The sequence below is a fragment of the Hylobates moloch genome, unplaced genomic scaffold (genome assembly GCF_009828535.3).
Source record: "Hylobates moloch isolate HMO894 unplaced genomic scaffold, HMol_V3 SCAFFOLD_3, whole genome shotgun sequence".
NCBI lineage: Eukaryota > Metazoa > Chordata > Mammalia > Primates > Hylobatidae > Hylobates > Hylobates moloch.
Genome location: NW_026652278.1, coordinates 56948525 through 56973095, shown reverse-complemented (window position 1 = coordinate 56973095; position 24571 = coordinate 56948525). Strand labels below are relative to the sequence as shown.

Genomic DNA, 24571 nt, shown 5'->3' with positions numbered 1-24571 from the left:
CAAAAACAGGGCCTCCACCAATGGCTGCACGATCTGTACAATGCACAACTCCATTAAACACATGGACTGCAATGTGAATGGTGCCCCTGGAGCTGTGCAATGAGGTTTATGTGAAAATGTCCATGCTGCAAAATAAAATCTTGAAACAGATTGAGTGAGTTGGCTTAAATGGTTACAAATAAAGCTATATCTATCTATCACATTTTGTAAGTTAGAGAAATTATTAAAGCAGACTTAATCTTATGTTTTTATATCCAAACACAAATGTGTATATATATGTGTGTGTGTGTTGAAATGCATATATAGGATATAACCTTTGAAAATACAAATGATCTAAGATTTGATGTGTTGCCACTTTGGTTAAATTAAGCTGAATAAATATTTTTACAATATAAATATGCATAATTCATGATAGAAATTTTATTTTCTTGGGGAAAATTTGGGATGTTTTAGCACCACACCAGATTTTTACTCTATAAATGACTTTTTAGTAAACCTAGTTTATATTGAAATTTTAAATATGGTAGCAACACACTAGTAAAGCACTTAATTTTATGGATTGAGAGTTCATGTATTTTTTCCTATGCAGCCTTTCATCTTGTAAAAACCCAGCTGAAGTCACTCTGTCTATCAATATGTTAGTATATAAGCTTGTTTATATGCTGCACTTAATTTACAAAATGTGCCTTAGTATTATACTTCTCGGGAATGAACTAGGGAACAATTTTATTATTGTATAAAAATATGTGAAGACATTCACATTGTAAAAGACTAACATTAAATCTGAAATATACAGAATAAAATGTCCCTTTTCACATCCTATTCCATTCCTATTTCCACCCAATTACCCAAAAGTAAGCCATATTAATTGTTAGTATAAATTCTTTTGGTTTTTATACAATCACTTACATGCATATACATGTCTACATATTTTCATGTTTATTTGCTTTTAAAAATAAATGGGAACACTATTCATATTGTTCTACTTCTACACTTTTTAAATTAAGAATATATTTTAGAGATATTAACATAACCATACATAGGAATCTACTACATTCATTCTAAAGACTTGATAGTTTTTTATAGTGTGACTATACTTCATTTTATTTAAATGAATGTACACAAGAAGTATTTATTGAGTACTTCATTTAAATAAAGTATTTCCCTTCTGATTTACCTTCTGCAATTTTTAGCTGTAATAAACCATGCTTTGATGAATATTCAGGTATGAATAGCTTTATATAATATGAGTACATATGTCTACAGAGAAGATATTTAGGGAAGAAAGATATTCACATTCACAAAAACGTTATAGATTTTGCCAATCTGCTCTCCATGGTGGCTTTACAAATTTAACCTTGCCCTAACTAAATACAGCTATGTTTTCTTGCATCCTCATTAACAAGGTATTAATCCATCTTTTTACTATTAGCTAATCTTATATTTAAGAAATACATATTTTTTGCAGGTCCTTGATAACTATTAAGGTTGGATATCTTTATATCTGTTTATTGGTAAAGTATGTTATCTGTTCATATTCTTTGCCCATGTTTCCATTGCTTTGTTTGCCTTTTCTTATTTTATCAAAGAAACTATTTGTGTATAAAATATTTTGGGGCTGGAATTGGTGGCTCACACCTGTAATCCCAGCACTTTAGGGGGCTGAAGCTGAAGGATCACTTGAGGCCAGGAATTCAAGATCAGCCTGGGCAACAAAGTGAGATCCCCATCTCAACCAAAAAATAAAAAAATAAAAAATTAGCCAGGTATGAGGGTGTGTGTCGGTAGTCCCAGCTACATGGGAGGTTGAGGTGGAAGGACCACTTGAGCCCAGGAGTTCAAAGCTGCAGTGAGCTATAATCACACGACTGCATTCTGGCCTGAGCAACAGAATGAGACCCTATGTCTAAAATGATAAAAAAAAGAATTGACCTTCATATGTTAATTTGCAAATGTTTTCTCCCAGTGACTTAAAAAATTTTATTCACAGTATTTTTCATCACATCTTAAAAAAATGTATATGGCCAATTCCACATTAAAAATATTTTCCTTCATATTTTTCTTATATTTATTACTATAGTTTTGCATTTTAAATTTAGTACTTCAATTGATTTTATTGTTCCATCTTCCTCCTCTCTTAGCTTAGCATTATCATTTATTCAATGCTTCCCCCAAGGATATAATATGCATCCTTGACTTATTAAATATTTATAAGTGAGTACTTTCACTTTCCTCAAACATGGGAGGGGCTTAGAAAACTAACCCACTTACCTTGCTGTCAACTTATATGCTATTGTCATTGTGTATTTTAAACCTCACAAAACATTTTGTGTAACACATTTGATATTTATTTAGATTGATTGATCGATCTATCTATCCATCCATCCTAATCTGTCCCGTTTCACTTGCTCTTCCTTCCTTTCTATTTCTCTCACTTTCTGTTTGGAATCATTTTCTTTATGCCCAGAGAGCACCCGTTAGTACTTCCTTTAGCGTGTTTCTCTTCGTAATAAATGTTCTTATTTTTTTAATCTAAAAATCCCTCTTTTAAAATCCTCATATTGTCTGTTCATATTCTTTGCCCATGTTTCTGTTGCCTTCTTTGCCTTTTTCTTATTTTATCACAGAAAGTGTTTTTTCTCGGAATGAAGTTCTAGATTGACAGTTATTTTCTTAGGACAATTTGAAATTACTTCATGGTCCTCTGGCTCTCATTATTACTGTTGAGAAGTTGGTTGTCAGTCTTATTGTTACTTCTTTGAAGGACACATGTCTTTTTTGTTTTCTATGGCTGGTTTTAAGATTGTCTTCATCTTTCATTTTTAGAAATTTTATTATAATATGCTTAGGTATGGATTTACATGTATTTGGGGTTCAAGTAATATGCTTTGGTGTAGATTTACATGTATTTGGGGTTCAAGTAATATGTTTTGGTGTAGATTTACATGTATTTGGGGTTCAAGTAAATCCTAAATCTATGTCCTAATGGTGTTGGTAAGTTCCGGAAAATTAACTCTTCACACGTGACTTCTATCTTCTCATTCTAGAATTTACTTTTGTACTCTCATTATACCTTTTACTATATCCATACTCTCTCACCCAGTTTCTGTGTTTATCATGCTTTTACATCCCCATGCTTTATTTTAGATTTTTTCTTTTGATTTATCTTCCACTTTACCAATTTTTCTCTTCAGCTATGGACTAACTTGTTTTTTTTTGTTTGTTTTTTGTTTTTGGGGTTTTATTATTATACTTTAGGTTTTAGGGTACATGTGCACAATATGCAGGTTTGTTACATATGTATGCATGTGCCATGTTGTTTTGCTGCACCCATTATATACTCAAATCTGTCCCTACCCCTCCCACCCCACAAATCCCCGGATGTGATGTTCCCTTCTGTGTCCATTATTGTTCAATCCACCTATGAGAACACGGTGTTTGGTTTTTGTCCTTGCGATACTTAAGAAGATTTCCATTCATCCATGTCCCACAAAGGACATGAATCATCATTTTATGGCTGTATTATCCATGGTGTATATTGCCACATTTTCTTAACATCTATCTTTTGGACATTGATTGTGAATAGTGCCGCAATAAACATATGTGTGCATGTGTCTTTATAGCAGCATGATTTATAGTCTTTTGGGTATATATCCAGTAATGGGATGGCTGGGTCAAATGATATTTCTAGTTCTAGATCCCTGAGGAATCGCCACACTGACTTCCACAATGGTTGAACTAGTTTACAGTCCCACCAACAGTGTAAAAGTCTTCCTATTTCTCCACATCCTCTCCAGCACCTGTTGTTTCCTGACTTTTTAATGATGGCCATTCTAACTGGTGTGAGATGGTATCTCATTGTGGTTTTGATTTGCATTTCTCTGATGGCCAGTGATGATGAGCATTTTTTCATGTGTTTTTTGGCTGCATAATTGTCTTCTTTTGAGAAGTGTCTGCCCATGTCCTTTGCCCACTTTTTGATGGGGTTGCTTGTTTTTTTCTTGTAAATTTGTTTGAGTTCATTGTAGATTCTGGATATTAGCCCTTTGTCAGATGAGTAGGTTGCAAAAATTTTCTCCCATTCTGTAGGTTGCCTGTTCGCTCTGATGGTAGTTTCTTTTGCTGTGCAGAAGTTGTTTAGTTTAATTAGATCCCATTTGTCAATTCTGGCTTTTGTTGCTATTGCTTTTGGTGTTTTAGACATGAAGTCCTTGCCCACACCTATGTCCTGAATGGTATTGCCTAGGTTTTCTTGTAGGGTTTTAATGGTTTTAGGTCTAATATTTAAGTCTTTAATCCGTCTCGAATTAATTTTTGTATAAGGTGTAAGGAAGGGATCCAGTTTCAGCTTTCTACATATGGCTAGCCAGTTTTCCCAGCACCATTTATTAAATAGGGAATCCTTTCCCCATTTCTTGTTTTTGTCAGGTTTGTCAAAGATCTAAAACTTGTTAAACACATCCATTTGGTTTTTAATTTTTATTGTATTTTTCTATTACAGAACATCCATTTTATATTGTAATCATTTTTTATCTGCTAAAATTTATATATTTTATATTTTTTTATTTCTTAAGGATAATTATTTTCAAGTACATGACTAATTACTCCATCATCTGGAGCACTTGTGGTCTATTTTTGTTTTCTGTGTGATTTTTATTATGTGACAAACATTGGTTATGAAAAACTGTTGATACAATCTGGAGTGTAGCATGATTTTATTTTACAGAGGAAGTTAACAACACTATATACAGCTAGCCTAAATCCACCAGAAATGGAGAACATTTGGAATTGAAGTTCAGTCCATGGTAGCTAGGGCTGATCTCCTAAAATGTGGTCTTGTGCAGACCCAACATGCTACTTGTAAAATTTGCTATATTCTCTTCCCCCTCCAATTGTTGTTCTCCTAGCTCCACGTGTCTACCAAAGCTTCACTTCTCAGCTTTTAAGTCTCTTAGCCACCTTTTCCAAACTTGTAGATGCCTATAGGTAGAAAGCATTTCTGAATGTCAGGCTCATAATCTTTTTTAAGCTTTGCTAGCTGAGCTTTCAAACATTTAAGTCTTAAAAAAATCTTGTCCAATTTTTCTAGTTGTTCTCAGTGGAAGTGTTGACCAAATTATAGTTTGCCATTATGGAATATGTCTTCCATTATGGGAAATGAATCTGTTAATAAATTGGATTCATTTTTAAGTTTGGTATAAGGTAAAAATCTAATTTCTTTTTAACAAACACATAGCCAATTATCCCAAGTAATTTTACATGCCAATTTACTAAATATTTGTATATGCCACATACTAAAAATCCACGTATGCACAGGTTTATTTCTAAATTTCATATTTAAGAAAAATGAACACTAATAATTAAGTATTGAAAAGAACTATGAGAAGGTATTGCCATACTAGATAACAAGACAGTTGATAAAAGTTGTGGCCTCTTCCTCCATCTTCCAGGCCAACAGTGTGACATCTTCAAATCTCCCTTTTTCTGACTCTGATCCTCCTGCCTTCCTCTTTCTCTTATATGGAAATTACATTGATCCCACTTCAGTAATCTAGAATAATCGCTCCATCTCAAATTTATTAACTTAATCAAATCTGCGAAGTCCCTTTTACCATGTAAAGTAATACACTAACAAGTTCCAGGAATTAGTAACAGTCATCATCAACTATGTGGCCAATATTCATATGCCCCGATTATCTCAGAACTGTTTTGTGTTTGTGGTTTGGTTTGTCTATCTGTCTGTCTGAAGTAGGTTCCAAATAAGATACGTACACTGAATTCGATTCAGTCATTTTTTAATCTATAGGTTCACTGTTTTTTTTTTATTTCTTTGTAATTTATTTCTTGAATATTCCATGTCTTCTGCCCTATAGAATCTCCTATACCCTGGTTTGCTAATTGCCTTTTTGTGATATCCTTAAAATATTCCTTTATCTTCCATATTTCCAGTAAATGAGAAGTTAGTGTTAGAAGACTGACCAAAAGACTAGCCAGTTCAAATTGCAAGAGCAATTTATATGGGGTTTTGTATAATTTTATTAAAAAGCAGTGATGTCTGGTTTTCTTTTTGTGATGTCAGGAGCCACTCATCATCATTGCCTAGATCTATTATTTTATTAAAGGTTGACAAATGGTGATATTCTATTTCATCATTCTTTTCTCACTTATGAAATGGACCCTTCTATGATTAGAGGGGATTTATGTTTTTTCTCATCTACCCACAATTAAAGAAACTAAATTTCATCAGTATTATCTAACTTGAATGTTTGCCTAAGAGTTAAATTTCAAATATTCATGTGTTTGTCTTGTGGCCATTATTTGGTCCCAGAGCCCTGAGATCAGCATGAATAATCACATTACTGGGGCAGGCCCCTACCTCCTCCATGAAAGGTTGTTAATTAAAAAACAGGTATTTGTACCAAGGGTTAGCAAACACTTCTAAAATGTCATAAAATACTTTCACTAATCCTTTAAAATGCCATGAGTGGCCTAATTCTTGAAGACCCAATATCATTCTCTTAAAGATTTTTTTTATTGCTCTGGTCAGCTTGGGGAAAATACAAATGACAATGGAAAATAAAGCAGCCAAGCCTGTCTACTTTCTCCACTTTATCTTTCCATAGGATAAATGTCACCTAAATATATCCTTACAATATAGAAGAAAGGCATGATTGTGTAATTAACAAAGGAAAAGGGAGTTCTTTCTGAAATTTTTTCTTGAGCACTCTAAATATCTACTTATGCTGTTATTGAAGCCACTATCATTTTCCCAAAGTTTTGCTTGAATAGATGAGATAGGATTATATTCCAAACTGATAATTTTTGCAAGGGCTGTCACACGATATGATGTAATTCTGAAATGGAAACATTTTTCAGTGAAACTTTGTCAAGTGACACCTAATTTAAGCTACAGTAAGAGGAGACTGCAAAGAAGTAATTTTTATGAAAATCAGAAGCAAAAAGTTTCCTTGTTTTCTGGCAGTTCACTTTAGTGAACTAAAGTCTAGCATTAGAATAAGTACCCAAATGAAGAGTGAGTAATGGTGACTGAGGTATTTATGAAGCAAGTAATTTATAAATTCCAGAATAACAATACCCAGGAAGTCAGAACAGCTGGCATGTTCCATGTGGTTCTCAATATCAGGAAAATTACAAAGATAATGTGAATATCCTGTTACTCACTGTTTATTTCTGATTATGGCCACTCCTGTCCCTGGTACTTCTAGGAGGCAACAAAGCCCCTTAAAGTAATTGTGGACCTACAGAAGCACTATTTTTTAATGGCATCTTTAGTCTTCTTAAAATGATTTCCTGGAATCTACAAGGAACTTCAACAAATTTACAAGAAAAGAACAAGCAACCCCATCAAAAAGTGGGCGAAGGATATGAACAGACACTTCTCAAAAGAAGACATTTATGTGGCCAACAAACATGAAAAGAAGCTCATCATCACTGGTCATTAGAGGAATGCAAATCAAAACCACAATGAGATACAATCTCACACTAGTTAAAATGGTGATCATTAAAAAGTCAGGAAACAACAGATGCTGGAGAGGATGTGGAGAAATAGGAACGCTTTTACATTGTTGGTGGGAGTGTAAATTAGTTCAACCATTGTGGAAGACAGTGTAGCAATTCCTCAAGGATCTAGAACCAGAAGTACTATTTGACCCAGCAATCCCATTTCTGGGTATATACCCAAAGGATTATAAATCATTCTACTATAAAGACACATGCACACATATGTTTATTGCAGCAGTATTCACAATAGCAAAGACTTGAAACCAACCCAAATGCCCATCAATGACAGACTGGATAAAGAAAATGTGGCACATATACACCATGGAATATTATGCAGGCGTAAAAAAGGATGAGTTCATGTCCTTTGCAGGGACATGGATGAAGCTGGAAACCATCATTCTCAGCAAACTAACACAGGAACAGAAAACTGAACACCGCATGTTCTCATTCATAAGTGGGAGGTGAACAACGAGAACACATGGACACAGGGAGGGGAACATCACACACTGGGGCCTGTCGGGGAGTGGGGGGCAAGGGGAGGGATAGTATTAGGAGAAATACCTAATGTAGGTGATGGGTTGATGGGTGCAGCAAACCACCATGGCATGTGTATACCTATGTAACAAACCTGCACGTTCTGCACATATATCCCAGATATTAAAGTATAATAAAAAATAAAATAAAACAAAATAAAGTAAAAAACATGTTTTCCTACTCAGAATTCATTTCTAGGAATTACAAATATGTGATTATAAGCAAGTCTGTTTGAAAGTGTCTCCAGATAGACCTTACATTGTACAACTGCTGTCCTATGCACTGAATTGTTTATGTAGTATTAATTGAGGGGTTACTGTATCCTACATTATACTATATGCTGTAGTAGAAAAGCAGCAGATATCCTTGTCTTCAAGAAAATTACTGTTGAGTTGTACTGACTATATTAACCCACAGGAAACAATTAGGAAACCATATAACACAGTGAATATTGATATGCTTATTGGTGCAACAGTAGCCCAAATTCAGCAATAAGAGATCAGTTGGCACACAATAATAGGATTGATTAGAGAGTTTGTCTAAAACTTTTGTTTGAGATTATGATGCAATTAAGGTAGGTTTGATCCACTGAGGAAGTGGGATTTAAATTAGATCTTAAACAATGAGTAGAATGAAAAAAAATGTGAAATTAGAAGGGATTTCACTGAGTTAAGTTATCATTACATTTACCTTATGTAATTATTTTTTTTTGCAAATTACTAGTTGGTTTTTTCTGATTTTATTTGTATGAAGACATATGTACCTTATCCAATTGAACTTTGTCAAATAATCCATAAATACACAAAGTATAAATGATTAACAATGCTTTTAATGCCAAAAGGTAGCTTATTTTCCTGATCCAAAGATCACTTTATATAATTATTCTTTTTGCAAACTACGAGTTGATTATATTAACACTTGAATAATCTTGACAAGAAGTTGCTTTAAGCAGTTAAAGATCCAGATGCTGATCAGCATGCATTAATTGATTCTGCTTAATTGGTTCCATCTAGATAAATTACTTACCTCAGTTCCTATCACAATTTCTTCCCTGGCAGAGTAGAACATAAACTCGTATAGCTTGTAGTGTTGAAATAAGCTGAAATATAAAATAAATGTGCACTCTGATAAGTTGATTTCAGGAAAAAAAAACACAATATGTAAAGACATTTATTAAAGAAACTTCATATTGACCAAGCTAATGCTATCAAACACTAAAATAGACTTAGCATCCTCCTTTATTGCAAAAGAAATTGTCCAGAAATGCTAAGAAATTAAGAGTTTTATTCTCTAAGGAAATGACAATATAACACAGTACCTAGAATAAGATCAGTAAATCCATCTGTAATGAGTGGGTAAGTTAGGAATAAGGGAGAAATTAGATGGCATCTTGACTTTTCCTAGCTTAAAGGCAAATAATGCACCATTCCTAAATAACATGAAACTTTACATTATTTGCTGTTTTGCGGCAAACAGGAGTCAATTTCCTCTGGTACAAATGGCACTGAATTATATAATCTATCTCTATATCAATTACTTCTCACATTCTCAAACTGTTTCAAGATTAAATTAATCTATAATAATACCTGAAAAATGGTGCATGAACTAAAATCCATTGAGAAAATGTCTGAGTTTTCTGCAGAATATTTGGTCACACATGAAAGGGAAAAATTAATTTAAGAAAGATCATTTCTTCAGTTCTTACCCTAAAGACTAGGTGGTCAGCATACCAAAACTATAAAGAACCAAAGGATAGGAGGTCCTTAAAACAAGTATTCTAGCAAGTTTAAGGAGCAATGCATTATTAAGAGTTAAAAATTTACTGAAGGGCTGACTTCTAATATCCTGTTTGTGATAATATTTGAATTTTTCTAGTTCTCTTCCTGCTGGTTGAGAAAATTAATAGACTCATAATACAGCAAAATGCCCAAGAACAAAAAATTGTCTTAGTGGTTTCTCTTTCACTCTGGTGCCTTTTGCTATTTAAGGAAATTGATTTTAATATAACTGAGAAATTAACATTTGCAAAATGTAGCTACAGAGCATGTATAATAATGGCTTCTCTTGGATGTTGTAATGGATCAAAGTTTCAATTCATTTGAAATCAATGAAGAAATCCTCAGGCAGCTGAGTCTCTCTGAGTTATATTAGCAGTTGATCTCACTACTAACACAATCTATTAAAAAGTGATGGGTGTGCAGAGTCTGTCATGGTATTTTGGGGGAAAAAAACCTCTTGTACATTCAAATTACTCATCAACATTCAGAAATGTAACCTAGCTTTTGACATTACTTTGATTTGTTGGCTAGAAAAATACATCAAGATTAGTGTAGTTTGACAATTCAATGACGCAAAATAAATTCAAACTCTCCCTAACTTACACTGGTTACCTAGAGAAAGCCTTAAGATCAAAAATATTAGACTGGCAATAACTGATTTTAAGTAGAAAAATTAAAGACTATAGAGTATTTTGGAAACAGCTTGGCTTCCTCTCAGTGAACCAGCATAAAATTTCCCTTTCTCCACCTTGTGTCACACAAAGAACTTAGTTCATAGATCTTCTTTCCTGAAATTTCATAATCTTTCAGCCTTATTCTTTTCGTTGCACATAGGAATTAGGTTGTCCCATGCCAAGAGGGAAATTCGCTTCTTAACACTGAAAATCAAATGCATGATTTGGATGTGGTGGTCAAAGCTGCAGGCTTGGGGGCAAGGCCAGGACTAGGGCCTTGTCCAGCTTTACCAGGAGCGATTAGGTGGTGCTGCATGGGAACAAAGTGACACTTCAGCTGCGATAATGCATTTTCTTCCGCTGCTGACTGTCTCAACTTCCTAGATTATTTTGTCAAACATTTAGTTTTAGTCCTAAATTGAAGAGAGATGAAGTGAAAATAATTCAAGATGTCTGGCTCGATGCCTGGAAGTGCAATACCCTGTGGGTTACAGAGGGGCAGGGTTGATTTTCTTATTTTGGGTATATGCCTCTTATATTGAGTGTATACCTGAGATTACTATCACCTAATTCCCCAAAATAGGTAGACTCCACGATGACAGACGTGTATTTGGGCCATATATATGTAAATGATGTTTTATACTAAAAAGCTGCAGAAGTATTTATATTTGTATACATGATACAATACACTGTAAAAATGTACAGCTAGGTTTGCCAGTACTTACAGTCATGTGGGGGAGGAAATTTGGTATTAGTTTTTTTCAAATCACAGACACATGACAGAGTGTGTTAAGGGCATCAGATGAAATTTCCATTTTATTGTCATTTAAGTTTCATGTGGTATGGGTCATATTCTAAAAACTGCTCTCCCTAAATTGACTAGGGCTTTTAGTGGCTGGGTAAACTTAATATTGGGTTAAATTCAAACACTTATACTTTTGATAACTGGGTTACCTTCATATTTATAAAACTGCTTTGTAGTCATCAAAACGAAAAATATTATATGATTTCATTGTCATTAAACTGTTTTCTTTCCTTCAACTTTTAACTTTGAGGGTACATGTGCAGGATGTGTAGGTTTAAACTGGTGCCATGGTGGTTTGCTGCAGAGATCAACCTGTCATTTGGGTATTAAGCCTAGCATCTATTAGCTATTCTTCTTGATGCTGCCCCTCCTCCCAGTCCCCCTAAACTTTCATTTGTGGACCTTTGAGGGGTTCTGAGCAGGTGTTGTAGAAAACCCTATTTTCTTTTATACAACTGCAGAATCAATTCCAGATATCCTACTAACTGATATTTTATAGTTCTGTAATAGGGGTATTTAAATTGCATAATTTCTTTGAAATAACAATATGAAGACTTAACAGCATCAACAATTGCTGTGATTTACTTTGACTAATTTCTTAAATACTACTTTTTGTTTTATTTTTAGTGAAGTAATAATATTAGGGATTTATAATATGTGAAATTACTCTGGTTAGGATCTAAAGGTGACTAACATCGACATCCCCTCTTAACTTGTTTTCTGAAGGACAATGTCAACAAATATGTAGATGAACATTTGCCCAGAGAGATGAGATGAAGGGGAAAAGAGCTGCCATCCTTCCCCTTCCAGAAGGGATCATTATGGCACCTGCATGGGTTTTGTGGCCCTGGTTAACTATCAGTCCCTGTGCCCATTAGAAATCTCCTGGGCTTACAGCTCAGTTGTAAAAATGTGTTCTGCAAGTGAAACTGGGACTGTTCAAATAGAGAAGGAAAATAAGGATGCTAATACAATGTGCAAAGTAGAATTCCTCTTGCCCAGTGATTCTCAAACCCTGATGGGTAGAAAGACCTTGAGGAATAGGCTCTCCTCCAATTCTGGACTACCATCGTCTCCCTCAACGCAAGGACCTTGCCTTACTTTAATTGATATGAAAACTATTCTGGCTTTTATTGAGAGATACCCATTAGGAGCTATGTTTTAATATTAAGAAACCACATTATATTAAATGCTATTACATAAAAACCATATTATATCATATGACATTATTAATTCATGCCACAAACCAATATATAAACTTTATCATATTAAACACACTAGTATTTAAAAAGCTTTCTAGAATTCAGCTAGAATCCTTGCCAAGCAAATCATGAGCATATCTAGGATATCAATCAGCACTCTTATTTTAGAATTTAAAATTTTAAGGTTGAAAAGCACTGGAGTATATAGTATAAGAGGAACAAAAATATTATGCAGAAGCTTTCAGCTTGACAAAAGATTTTAACCTACTCTTGTTTGAATATTTGCAAACTCTAAAAATGTCCCTTTAGAGAGATGCATGACTCTACTGCAGACCTTGTGACAGATCATATAAAAAGACAAATTTCTTAGTTCAACAATGAAGAATCACTGTAATAAAAATACTTTCCTTCCACACACCATCATTTTCTAAGCAGTAAGAAAGACTTAATGAGTTTAGTTGGTCAATACTACAAGATATTTCAGGGGATGTAATAAATTTGAGGAAGTATATTCATAAATCTCTTCAATTTCTAATACAAAGCATTCAAAATAAATATTTAAATAGCAATGAATGTTGCTCTTCGAAATGTAGAATTAGATAGTTGGATAGATCAACTACCTAAAATATAGAGTCTACTGTAATTGCAGCTGACTAATGTGAATCATCCTATTAATAAATATTAATTAAAGATGCAAAGAAAAATAAAATTCTTAATTTATTTTAATTCTAGATAAAATTATATTTATCAAACGCAAACCTTTTTTTTGGGAATGCAAAGTTAGCCAAACTGTTCACTGTTCTGACTTTTAGTTATTAGGTGAAAGATTTGAACACCTAATTTAAAGAAGATTTAAGTACCTAATTATTGGTTGGGCTAATTATGGCATAAATTCTGTAAATATCTGAATTTGCAAAAAACTGAATTACTTTTTACTTAACAGACATTTTCCAGAAGATGTGAAATGAAAAATAAATGTTACTGAAAATAATCCATACCTGATTTTTAAGTAATCAATGATAGCATTGGCTTGTTTTACATCAAAGATATTCCAGTCCTCACTTTTTTGCGAATGTGTTGGTCCTATTTCAGCCATAACTTCTCCAAGCCATTTAATGCTTTCCTCTAAGGACATATGTAGTGCTGAAATAAAATCAAGAGAAATCTGAAGTATTATTTTGATAGATGTTTTCAGAATAAGATAATCCAAGATGTTTTTAATGTGCCAAAATTTACTTTGTTAAGTATTTGTGAGGATAAAGGTAAAACTCTTGTTTCTTCCTAATAAATTAATACATGTTACACAAAAGAATAGCAGCTAGCTGGGCACGGTGGCTCAAGCCTGTAATCCCAGCACTTTGGGAGGCCAAGGTGGGTGGATCACTTGAGCCCATGAGCTAGAGACCAGCCAAGGCAACATGGCGAAACCCTATCTGTACAAAAAAATCCAAAAATTAGCCAGGCATGGTGGCACATGCCTGTGGTCCCAGCTACTTTGGGGGCTGAGTTGGGAGGATGGCTTGAGCCTGGGAGACACAGGTTGCAGTGAACTGGGATGGTGCCACTGCACTCCAGCCTGGGTGACACAGTGAAACTCTGTCTCAGGAATAGCAGCTGACCCCGCCCCAACATTTGTAAATTACTATAATGCTACACAATTGTCTGCAGAGTTTGTGTTTCCATTTTAGGATGAAAAAAAGAAAAAAAATTCAAAATGTACTTTAAAATCTTTCTTTAAAATGAAAAGGGTTTGTTTTTTCTTTTTTCTACAATCTTAGAATAAAAACATGAAAACTGCAAAAAGAGATGTTTGACAGCTGGTGAGGAATGGAAGACTTACATGGGAGGTTCAGTTACTAGACAGCAGACCCGAACTCAGAGCTGAAAATGTAAATGAATGGAGTCAATCAACACTGGGCTTTAGCCAATTGTCTCCATGTGTAAATCTGGGTCTGAAGATTTTCAATGGAAGTCAGAAATATGGATTTTTATGTAAAACAACGTTTTTTTTTTTCTTTTCCACAGCCACAGACTTATAACTCACGTAAGCTGTTTCTCAAATATCTGCCCAGTGGTGCTGGTGAGAGCCCGATGAAAATGCACAAAGAGTGACACAACCTGGCCACCACTACCAGAAGTAAACAGCTCAGTGATTCTCGTCTATTCTCTCACAGCTACACACCAACGAAAATAAACACCCGAAACTGTCTTCTGTGGCCAGTTGAAAAAGAAAACAGTTGAAAACTGTCAACTGTATCCAGTTGAAAAAGAATATCTTAGACTTAACTTTTAAAATGTCTGTAATAAAAATATAAACTTCCATTTTCTTTTCTCGTTTGGTTCCGTTATGCTCAGTGCTACTTGTGACAGATAAAATATTATTTACAACCCACACACACACTATCCACGCTTCCCCTGGAAGATGGAGTCAGGTAAGTGGACTGGCCAGAGTGTCCTATGTTTGCGGAAAAGAGATGGGTGTATGGACATAAAACCGAGGATGCTGGAGATGGAGAGTAGAAAGATACTAAAGCCAGGCTGGACTGGCCGCTTAGGGGAGGTGAATGTCAGTGGGGGGCCTGAATGTAGGATCTGGGGGAATTGTGCTGCTCAATGTGGACCCCCACCAACCAAATCTCTGTCTCTCTCTGAAACCATCAGTCAACATTACACTTGTTGTAAAGGAGTTGATTTGGAAGGGAGTGGGTGGAGATTAAAAAAAGTTACGAGAACATAGGCTGATTGCTGGACCCGGTATTTCTGGATTACACAGCTACTCTTTCCCACTGGGGTGTAAGTGCTCTACCCTAAATACCAAAATTACTAATAAGGTGAAAGTAAAGTAATTTAAAATGTTAGGAAGACACTATAAACACTAACTTGTAATTTGTTTAGTATAGCTTCTTATCTACTTACAGGAGTTAGAAAGAAGCATAAAACTATATAAAACAATTAAAATCTGGTTTAATTAATTACAATTGGTTCATTTCCCATTGCCTCCCTCCAGATCATCTTTTATGTATGTCAGATACCCTGAATTATTTCTGGATAACTAGGTTTTCCTATATCATTCTGAGTGGAATTCAATTATTATTGTACATTTCTCTCTCCATGATAAACTTCTTTTGATAATAGTGGAAGTAGCTTCAGAAACGAAAAATCTGTTGGATAAGAGCAATTCATAAATGAATGGAAAATCTGAATCACTTTATTAATAAAATGATATTAATTAGAGATGCAGAGGAAAGAGAAATTCTTAGATAATTGATTACAATTCTAGATGAAATTATACTTATCAAACAAAAATACATTTATATGACTATTTCCTTCTGAAAATAGTTGAATCTTTAAAACTGTTTTTCTACATCTAATGTCTTTCTGTAGATAATTGCTTTAAAAATTAGGGAAGTTATAATTTCATTTATCTAACTGAAATATTTGCTCTTTTAAAAATCACATTTAGTGATGTGATTAAAATCTAAAAGATGAAGCCACTCAAATAGTAAAAGCTTCTAGAAATAAAACGTATTCTTGAAAATTTAGAATAATGAAAGAACATACTAGTCTTATAAATGTAGGATGATACCTCATAACTGACCTTTACTATTAGTAGTTAGGTGACCTGAGTCTCTTTTTATTTATTTATTTCTGGAGACAGCATCTTGCTGTGTTGCCCAGGCTGGAATGCAGTGATGCAGTCATGGGTGACTGCAGCCTCAGCCTCCTGGGCTCAAGCGGTTCTCCCACTTCAGCATCCCAAGTAGCTGAGACCACAGATGTGGGCCACCATACCTGGTTAATTTTTCAATTTTTTTTTAGATATGGGGTTTCTCCATGCTGCCCAGGCTGGTCTTGGACTCCTGGCCTCAAATGCTCCTCTTGCCTTGGCCTCCTAAAGTGCTAGTGAGAGGCGACAGCATGCTGGCAATCCTCACAGCCCTCACTTGCTCTCGGCACCTCCTCTGCCTGGGCTCCCACTTTGGCGGCACTTGACGAGCCCTTCAGCCCACCGCTGCACTATGGGAGCTCCTTTCTGGGCTGGCCAAGGCTGGAGCCGGCTCCCTCAGCTTGCAGGGAGGTGTGGAGGGAGAGGCGCGAGCGGGAACCGGGGCTGCGCGCGACGGCTTGAGGGCCAGCTGGAGTTCCCGGTGGGCGTGGGCTTGGCGGGCCCCCCACTCGGAGCAGCCAGCCGGCCCTGCCGGCCCCGGGCAATGAGGGGCTTAGCACCCAGGCCAGCAGCTGTGGAGGGTGTACTGGGTTCCCCAGCAGTGCCGACCCACCGGCACTGTGCTCCATTTCTCACGGGACCTTAGCTGCCTTCCCGCGCGGCAGGGCTCGCGACCTGCAGCCCGCCATGCCTGAGCCTCCCACACCCTCCATGGGCTCCTGTGCAGCCGGAGCCTCCCCAACGAGCGCCACCCCCAGCTCCACAGGGCCCAGTCCCATCGACCACCCAAGGGCTGAAGAGTGCGAGCGCATGGTGCAGGACTGGCAGGCAGCTCCACCTGCAGCCTCAGTGCAGGATCCACTGGGTGAAGCCAGCTGGGCTCCTGAGTCTGGTGGAGAGGTGGAGAACCTTTATGTCTAGCTCAGGGATGGTAAACGCACCAATTAGCGCCCTGTCAGAACAGACCACTCGGCTCTACCAATCAGCAGGACGTGGGTGGGGCCAGATAAGAGAATAAAAGCAGGCTGCCCGAGCTAGCAGTGGCAATCCGCTCGGGTCCCCTTCCACGCTGTGGCAGCTTTGTTCTTTTGCACTTTGCAGTAAATCTTGCTACTGCTCACTCTTTGGGTCCACACTGCTTTTTATGAGCTGTAACACTCACTATGAAGGCCTGCAGCTTCACTCCTGAAGCCAGCGAGACCACGAGCCCACCGGGAGGAACGAACAAGTCCAGACGCGCCGCCTTAAGAACTGTAACACCGCGAAGGCCCGCAGCTTCACTCCTGAGCCAGCCAGACCACGAACCCACCAGAAGGAAGAAACTCTGAACACATCCGAACATCAGAAGGAACAAACTCCAGACGCGCCACCTTAAGAGCTGTAACACTCACCTCGAGGGTGCGCGGCACCACCTTAAGAGCTGTAACACTCACCCCTGAGGGTCCGCAGCTTCGTTTCTGGAAGTCAGTGAGACCAAGAACCCACCAATTCCGGACACACTGGGATTACAGGTATGAGCCACTAAACCTGGCCTCATTTCCTTTCTATGTAAAATGAGAATACTGCGGTACCTATTTTCAAAATTATAGTGCTGTTGGGAGGATTAAATAAGGAATTCATGGCTGGGCCCAGTGGCTAAGGCCTGTAATCCTAGCACTTTGGGACGCTGAGGCTGGCAGATCACCTGAGCTCAGGAGTTCGAGACCAGCCAGGCCAACATGGTGAAACCCCGTCTGTACTAAAAATACAAAAATTAGCTGGGTGTGGTAGCGCGTGCCTATAGTCCCAGCTACTGGGGAGGCCGAGGCAGGAGAATTGCTTGAACCAAGGAGGCGGAGGTTGCCGTGAGCAAAGATCACACCACTGCACTCCAGCCTGGCTAAGCGGCAGAATGACAATCCCTCTTAAAAAAAAAAAAAAAAAAAAAAATTCATGTGGAACTAACTCCTAGTACTATTACATGTGTACAGTGCTTTCCAGATTTAGCCCAAAGCCGGCACATTTGATGTCGTATTCAAGAGGATGGGTCCTCACTTGCTAGTGTAGACCCTGTGTGACCTTAAGGAGTCACTGAACCCCTCTGACTCTTATCAATTTCTCTCATAAAGTGGCATGTGAATTAAATAAGACAATATTTTTAATGCAAATAGCACTGTGACTGGCATAAGTTAATCTACATAAATGTTACCTGAATTTGCTATTCCTATTGAGGGGAAAACCAATTTAGCATCATAAAACTAAAAAATATATTCTACAGTTATTTGCTAACATTCACATCATACACAGGGGAGTCCATCTCGGCCTACAGACCTGGCTAAAGGCCCAATATCCAGTCTATCCAATACTTTACAGTGGGAATGTCCAATCTTTTGGGTTCCCTGGGCCACATTGGAAGAAGAATCATCATCTTGGGCCACACATAAAATGCATTAGCACTAACAATAGCAGATGAGCTTAAAAAAAAATCGCAAGGAAAATCCCATAATGTTTTAAGAAAGTTTACAAATTTGTGTTGAGCCACATTCAAAGCCGTCCTGGGCCACATGCAGCTTGCGGCCCATGGGTTGGACAAACTTGATCTGCAGCTTATGCTCAGTCAGGTCCTAGAAAAACTAGACCTCACAATATATACTGTTAAGATGAGTCTACAAATTCTGTGTCCCATATTTTTTAGCTTGATCCAATTTGATTCTAGATGGGTTGACTGCAGAATGCCTGGTAGATATGCAGCTCAAGTTTGAGACAAGGATCGATCAGAGACTGAGCTAGCATGAAATGGAGTTCCCACACTGGACAGAAAACACTCCTGCTAGAGGCCCAGAGTGTGCTCTTCTGGGCTTTTTCTATTATGACATTGCTGAATGAGAGTGGTAGCTATGTGCTCAGGACTCTACTGCTACCTAGTTGAAGTGTAAACATACTTACCTTTTTCCTTGGCACATTTGGTTAAAGTTACATTATTTCCTAATGATGACTATAAGTTTGTTCAGTTTGAAAGTGTGGAGGGATTTTTTTTTTTAAATTTTTTCTGCCAGAAGGAAAAACTAGATTCCTTGCTTTTTTTCTGGTTAGGTTCTACATATGTACTTTCTCTCTCATGGTTTATGAGGAGCTGGATGGATCCTGCTCAGGTTTTAGAAATTCATTTTTGCAATAATATCAACAATATAAAGTTTCACATAGAAGAAATGTTATTGAGTCAGTTATAAGTTACGGGAAAAGTTTAAAAAAGAAATATCTTCTCAAATTTGGGATGTGAGGTCCATGACAATTTTTACTTTCCTTTATTCTATTTCTAGTGTGTGAATACTCAGCTCAGAAGTCGCCAAAGCTTAGGACTGTCCATGTTACATACATATTCTCTTTTAAAATTTAATTTTTGCATAAGTGATGTATTCGTATTTCAAAAATACATATGAAGAAATCTTGTGAAAAGACTTCCTCCAATATCTGTTGCCCACATGCCCAGTTCTTACTACCATTCACCCCAGGGAATTGTGATTATCATTTTCTTTCTGTATCTTCCAGCATTTCTTTGTGTATACAGAAATAAAAATATGGATAGATTCTTATTTTTGCTTCTTTTATAAATAAAAGCATACAGTTCTGCACCTTGCTTTACTTGATAACTATATATTGTTTCCCATACAGTACACAGAAAGTTTCTTCATTTTCTCCTTGTTACAGCTGCCTAGTATTCTATTCTAGAGATAGCTAAAGTTACTGATAAACTTTTAATTTCAGTGTAGTTTTAAATTTACAAAAAGGTCACAAGAATATCACAGAGTCCTCAGATATTTAGAGGGTGGATGGCACTGATACAACTTTAAAATGAAATTAACATATCTTTGGCAAATTGACTATTAAGAAAACTGTAGCCTTTGTTAAGTATTACTTGAGGTTTTATAACTCAATGGAGATATGAACTATATATTTGTTATACTCAGGAAAAACCTGTATTTTTCATTAAAGAAATTACAATAAAATCTGTAACTTTTGCTTAAGAACCTCAATTTATATGGTAAATTAAATTTGTTTTACTTCAAAGAAAAATAGTGTACTTACTTTTAAGATTTTGAAGTAACATAGCTAGTAAAGTCATAAATTTTGAATATTGAATAATAGAAAAATCCATTCCTCTAGCCCACAAAAATCCAGATACATAATAATCTAGTAGAATGGCATCCTTTAAACAAGTTTCAAGGTTTTTGAAATTCAAAAATGTTCCCAGTTTTCTGTAAAATAAAAGAAAAATCCACACATTAATTCAGATTAGATATTGAACCATTTCTTTCCTAAGTTTTGAAAACAGGTCTTTTTCTTTAATGAAAATTCTATAATGCCCATCATCTGAAAATATTCAGTTACCTCAAACTTCATAAGACCAAATGACATTCAAAAAAGAAAGAGAGAGAGAGAACGAGGAGGGGGGAGCAAACTCTATTTTTGGTCTCCTTCCTCCTCTTCCTCTTTATTTTCTGTTTCTCCTCCTTCTCCCCCCTTCCCCTTCTTTCTTCCCTGTTTATGTATAGCAATTTTACTAGTATTTTTTTCTCTGAAATTCAATGTCTTTTTTCATTTATAAAATTAAGTTTCTTTTATTTCTGAAAATGTTCTGGAACTAAATTGTTAAATATTCTGATATATATATATATATATATATATATATATATATATTTTTTTTTTTTTTTTTTGAGACAGGGCCTTGCTTCATCAGCCAGGCTGAGTGCAGTTGTGTGATCTTGGCTCACTGCAACTGCTGCCTCTCCAGTTCAAGCAATTCTTCTGCTTCAGCCTCCACAGTAACTGGAATTACAGGTGCCCACCACCATGCCCAACTAATTTTTTGTATTTTCAGTAGAGACGGGGTTTCACCATGTTGGCAAGGCTGGTCTCGAACTCCTGATCTCAAGTGATCTGCCCGCCTTGGCCTCTCAAAGTGCTGGGATTACAGGCGTGAACCACCGCACCCAGTTCATTCTGCTATATTTTAAAAAGAATTCCAATTATGTATATTTTAGTCATTTTTTCTAGAGTTACAATTTTCTCTTCAACCTTAAAAATTTTTCAAGTCTATTTTCTTATTTTGGATACTGTTTTATAATCTTTTATTTCTTTATCTCTTCCTTGAGCTTTTATATCTCTGTTGTATGCTTTTTGTAATTACTTCATATGTTTTAAAATTAATGATAAAATAGTTGATTGTATTTTTTTGTCTGCTCATGGTTATATCTTTCTGGTGTGTTTGATTTGCTATTTCTCTTTCCTGTTCCTCTTCTATTTTTTTCTTGCAGTGTCCTGGAATGCATATTCTTTGTTTACACCTTATCTTTGGATGAAGGGAGTTTTTGTCCTAAATACACTGGAGGTGGAGACCTGGCCAAGTTACAAACTAGTAGGCATTTTCTGTATGAAGTAACTTTGTGTCAATTATTCTAGCATTTATTTATTTTTTTTAATTGGTAAGGAAAAAGAAAGAAAAGAATGGATAGACTCTTTATTATCATATAAACAGTCAATTTCCTGTGCTACAGAAAGGATCTGCTCCAAGCCTGCACACCCTGGTCCTGCTATTGCAGACAAGGGTTCCTGGAATGGTACTTTAAGGTTTCTCCTCCTGGGAGATTAAGCAGATAGATTGGTAGATAGATATAGATATAGATATAGATATTAGCTCATTCTAAGCTCTGTGACTATGAGCATCCTTCCTTACATTTTCTCCTGCCCTTCTAGTTGATCTACAATGACAGTGGCCATCATCTTTGTATTTTGTGGTTTGGACCATTAGCATTCTCTTGGTTTTGACAAAGATGAAGGTGGTATTTCCTTGTTGCTTTTAGGTGATTTTGAGAGGGGTAATATGTGTGTGACAACTTTTTACTGCCGTCTTCAAAAATGGAAGTCCTTATTATTCTTAACATCAAAATAAATTATATAATCAGATTAATAAATACAGCAAGATTAAACACGTTTGGGAACAAATAAAGCTGATGTCGAGATGGGTCTATTTCTTCAACATCCATTTCATCTACAGTGGTGTCAGGGTAGACCTCAAACCCAAAAGTGAATTCTGATTATTCTAAGCTAATCATGGTAATTTCACCCCCTTGCCATAATGCCATTTGGTATATGGCATGTCTCAATAATAATTATTGTTCTATGATGGGCCTGCTCCTAAATTATTCTAAATAATTCATAACAGAGGATGAAGTTTCTTTTTTTTTCTGTTGAATAAAAATAAGAAAGAGTGAATAAGTGGCTTTAGTTGCTACCGCCAGTTATCTTGTAACCCTAAGAAAAATGGGTTCTAAGATTAAGCCTCATTTCTTGATGATACTATTTAGATCTTGACTCAATTAACTTTGAAGTTAATCTATCTCTGAATTTCCTGTTATGTCATATATATGTACATATATGTATATATGTGAACATTGTGTATTTTTAATTTTTAGGTCAATATGGTAGTTTTTTATGTTGCATGTCACTATACATTTTGATACACTTTTTCAGGCATTCACCTCAACTGGCAGATATAGACATCCTGATGATGGTGGTGGTAAGATTCTACTCTATTAGCCAGGGATCTTTAATTTGCACTGGACATCATTTGGCAAGATTTATTTCTCAATGTTTAATATACAGTATCATTCACTCTTAAGTGAAAGTCAGTAAGAAAACTTCTACAATAATGAAAACTTGTGGTATTGTTATGGGATAAATAAGTAGGCCAGTGGAATATGCAGAAAGTCCAGAAACAGACCCAATATATGTGGGAGCCTGGTATATGGCAGAGGTATTATTTCAAATCAGTAGAGGAAGTATAAATTCTTCAAAAATGGTGCAGGGAGAATTGGTTATCCAAATGGAAAATAAAATAAAATACCATCCAGCATAATACATTAAAATAAAATCCAGGTGGGTTAAATATTTAAATGGCAATAGCAAACATTACAAACTTTTAATAAAAGAATATATTTCTGACAGTTGGATAGGCCAAAATTTCTTAAAAGTGACACCAAAAAAATACAAATCATAAAGAAAAAGACTAATAAATTGGTCCTTGTGAAACAGACAAAACACTTCTGGAGAACCAGAGACAATCTAACTACATTGAAAAGACAAGCTGCAAGGACAAAAACAAACAAACACAGCATGTTCTCACTCATAGGTGGGAACTGAACAATGAGAACACATGGACACGGGAAGGGGAACATCATACACTGAGGCCTGTTGTGGGGTAGGGGGAGGGGGGAGGGACAGCATTAGGAGATATACCTAATGTTAAATGATGAGTTAATGGGTGCAGTACACCAACATGGCACATGTACACATATGTAACAATCCTGCACATTGTGCACATGTACCCTAAAACATAATTAAAAAAAAAAAAAGAAAAGACAAGATGCAGACGGGGAAAAAAAATTGTAATGAACATAACTGAAAAAGGATTAGTATTCAGTAAGGAAGGAGAAGTAGGAAGCCTTCATGCATTCTTAAGTCTTATCAGTAGGAGAGAGGTCTAAATACAGTTAATAATAGATCAGAAATATGTATTCCCACATGGGCTTTGATGTCTTCCATTGGTTAAGAATCTAAAGTAAAGAGAAATGATCAATTAACATCTTTCCAAAACTCCAATTATCTTTTGCAATAAATTCCTAAAATTGGGACTGCTGGGTTATATTGGCCATGGTGAGATACGCTGCTAAACTTCCCTCCAGAAAGGCAGTGCCAAATAAGTCTATCATGAAGACCACACAGAAAGGTCCACTTCTCTATACTGCAATCTAGTTTGGATTTTGTCTATAATCTTAACATCTACTAATCTAACAAAAAATTGCTTTTTTTTTTTTTAGATGGAGTCTCACTCTTTTGCCCAGGCTGGAGTGCAGTGGCGCCATCCCGGCTCACTGCAAGCTCTGCCTCCCGGGTTCATGCCATTCTCCTGCCTCAGCCTCCTGAGTAGCTGGGATTACAGGCGCCCACCATCACACCCGGCTAATTTTTTTTGTATTTTTAGTAGAGACGGGGTTTCACCATGTTAGCCAGGATGGTCTCGATCTCCTGACCTCGTGATCCACCCGCCTCAGACTCCCAAAGTGCTGGGTTTAAAGGCGTGAGCCACCGCGCCTGGCCAAAAATTACTATCTTATATATTTCTTTGCTTATTCATTAGATTGGATTTCTTTTTAATATCCTCTATTGGTTACTTTTTCTTATAAGTTTATAAAAATTTTTCACATACTTAGGGATATTAACCCTTTACATTTATGATACAAGTTTTTAAAAGCATTTTGTTATGAGCCATTTCTTAAAGCAATTTTCTTGTGATTATATGATTTTTGTAACACTAATCCTGAAGTATTTGCAATCACTCACTTTCAATTTAA

General features: G+C 36.2%; 1 protein-coding gene across 7 annotated transcripts in view; it reads right to left on the bottom strand.

Moving 5' to 3' along the window:
- CABCOCO1 (ciliary associated calcium binding coiled-coil 1) overlaps positions 1-24571 on the bottom strand; it is a 105996-nt gene that overhangs the window by 68314 nt on the left and 13111 nt on the right. For 6 of the 7 annotated variants that reach the window (XM_032170352.2, XM_032170378.2, XM_058436279.1 and 3 more), the window contains 3 exons: positions 20247-20416; positions 13513-13657; positions 9082-9154 (listed from right to left, as the gene is read on the bottom strand). In XM_032170352.2, the coding sequence (XP_032026243.1) occupies positions 9082-9154; positions 13513-13657; positions 20247-20316 (288 nt within the window). In that variant the 5' untranslated portion in view covers positions 20317-20416. Of the gene's footprint in view, positions 1-4854; positions 4981-9081; positions 9155-13512; positions 13658-20246; positions 20417-24571 lie in introns of those variants that run through there. The other variant, XM_058436281.1, reaches the window with a different exon arrangement.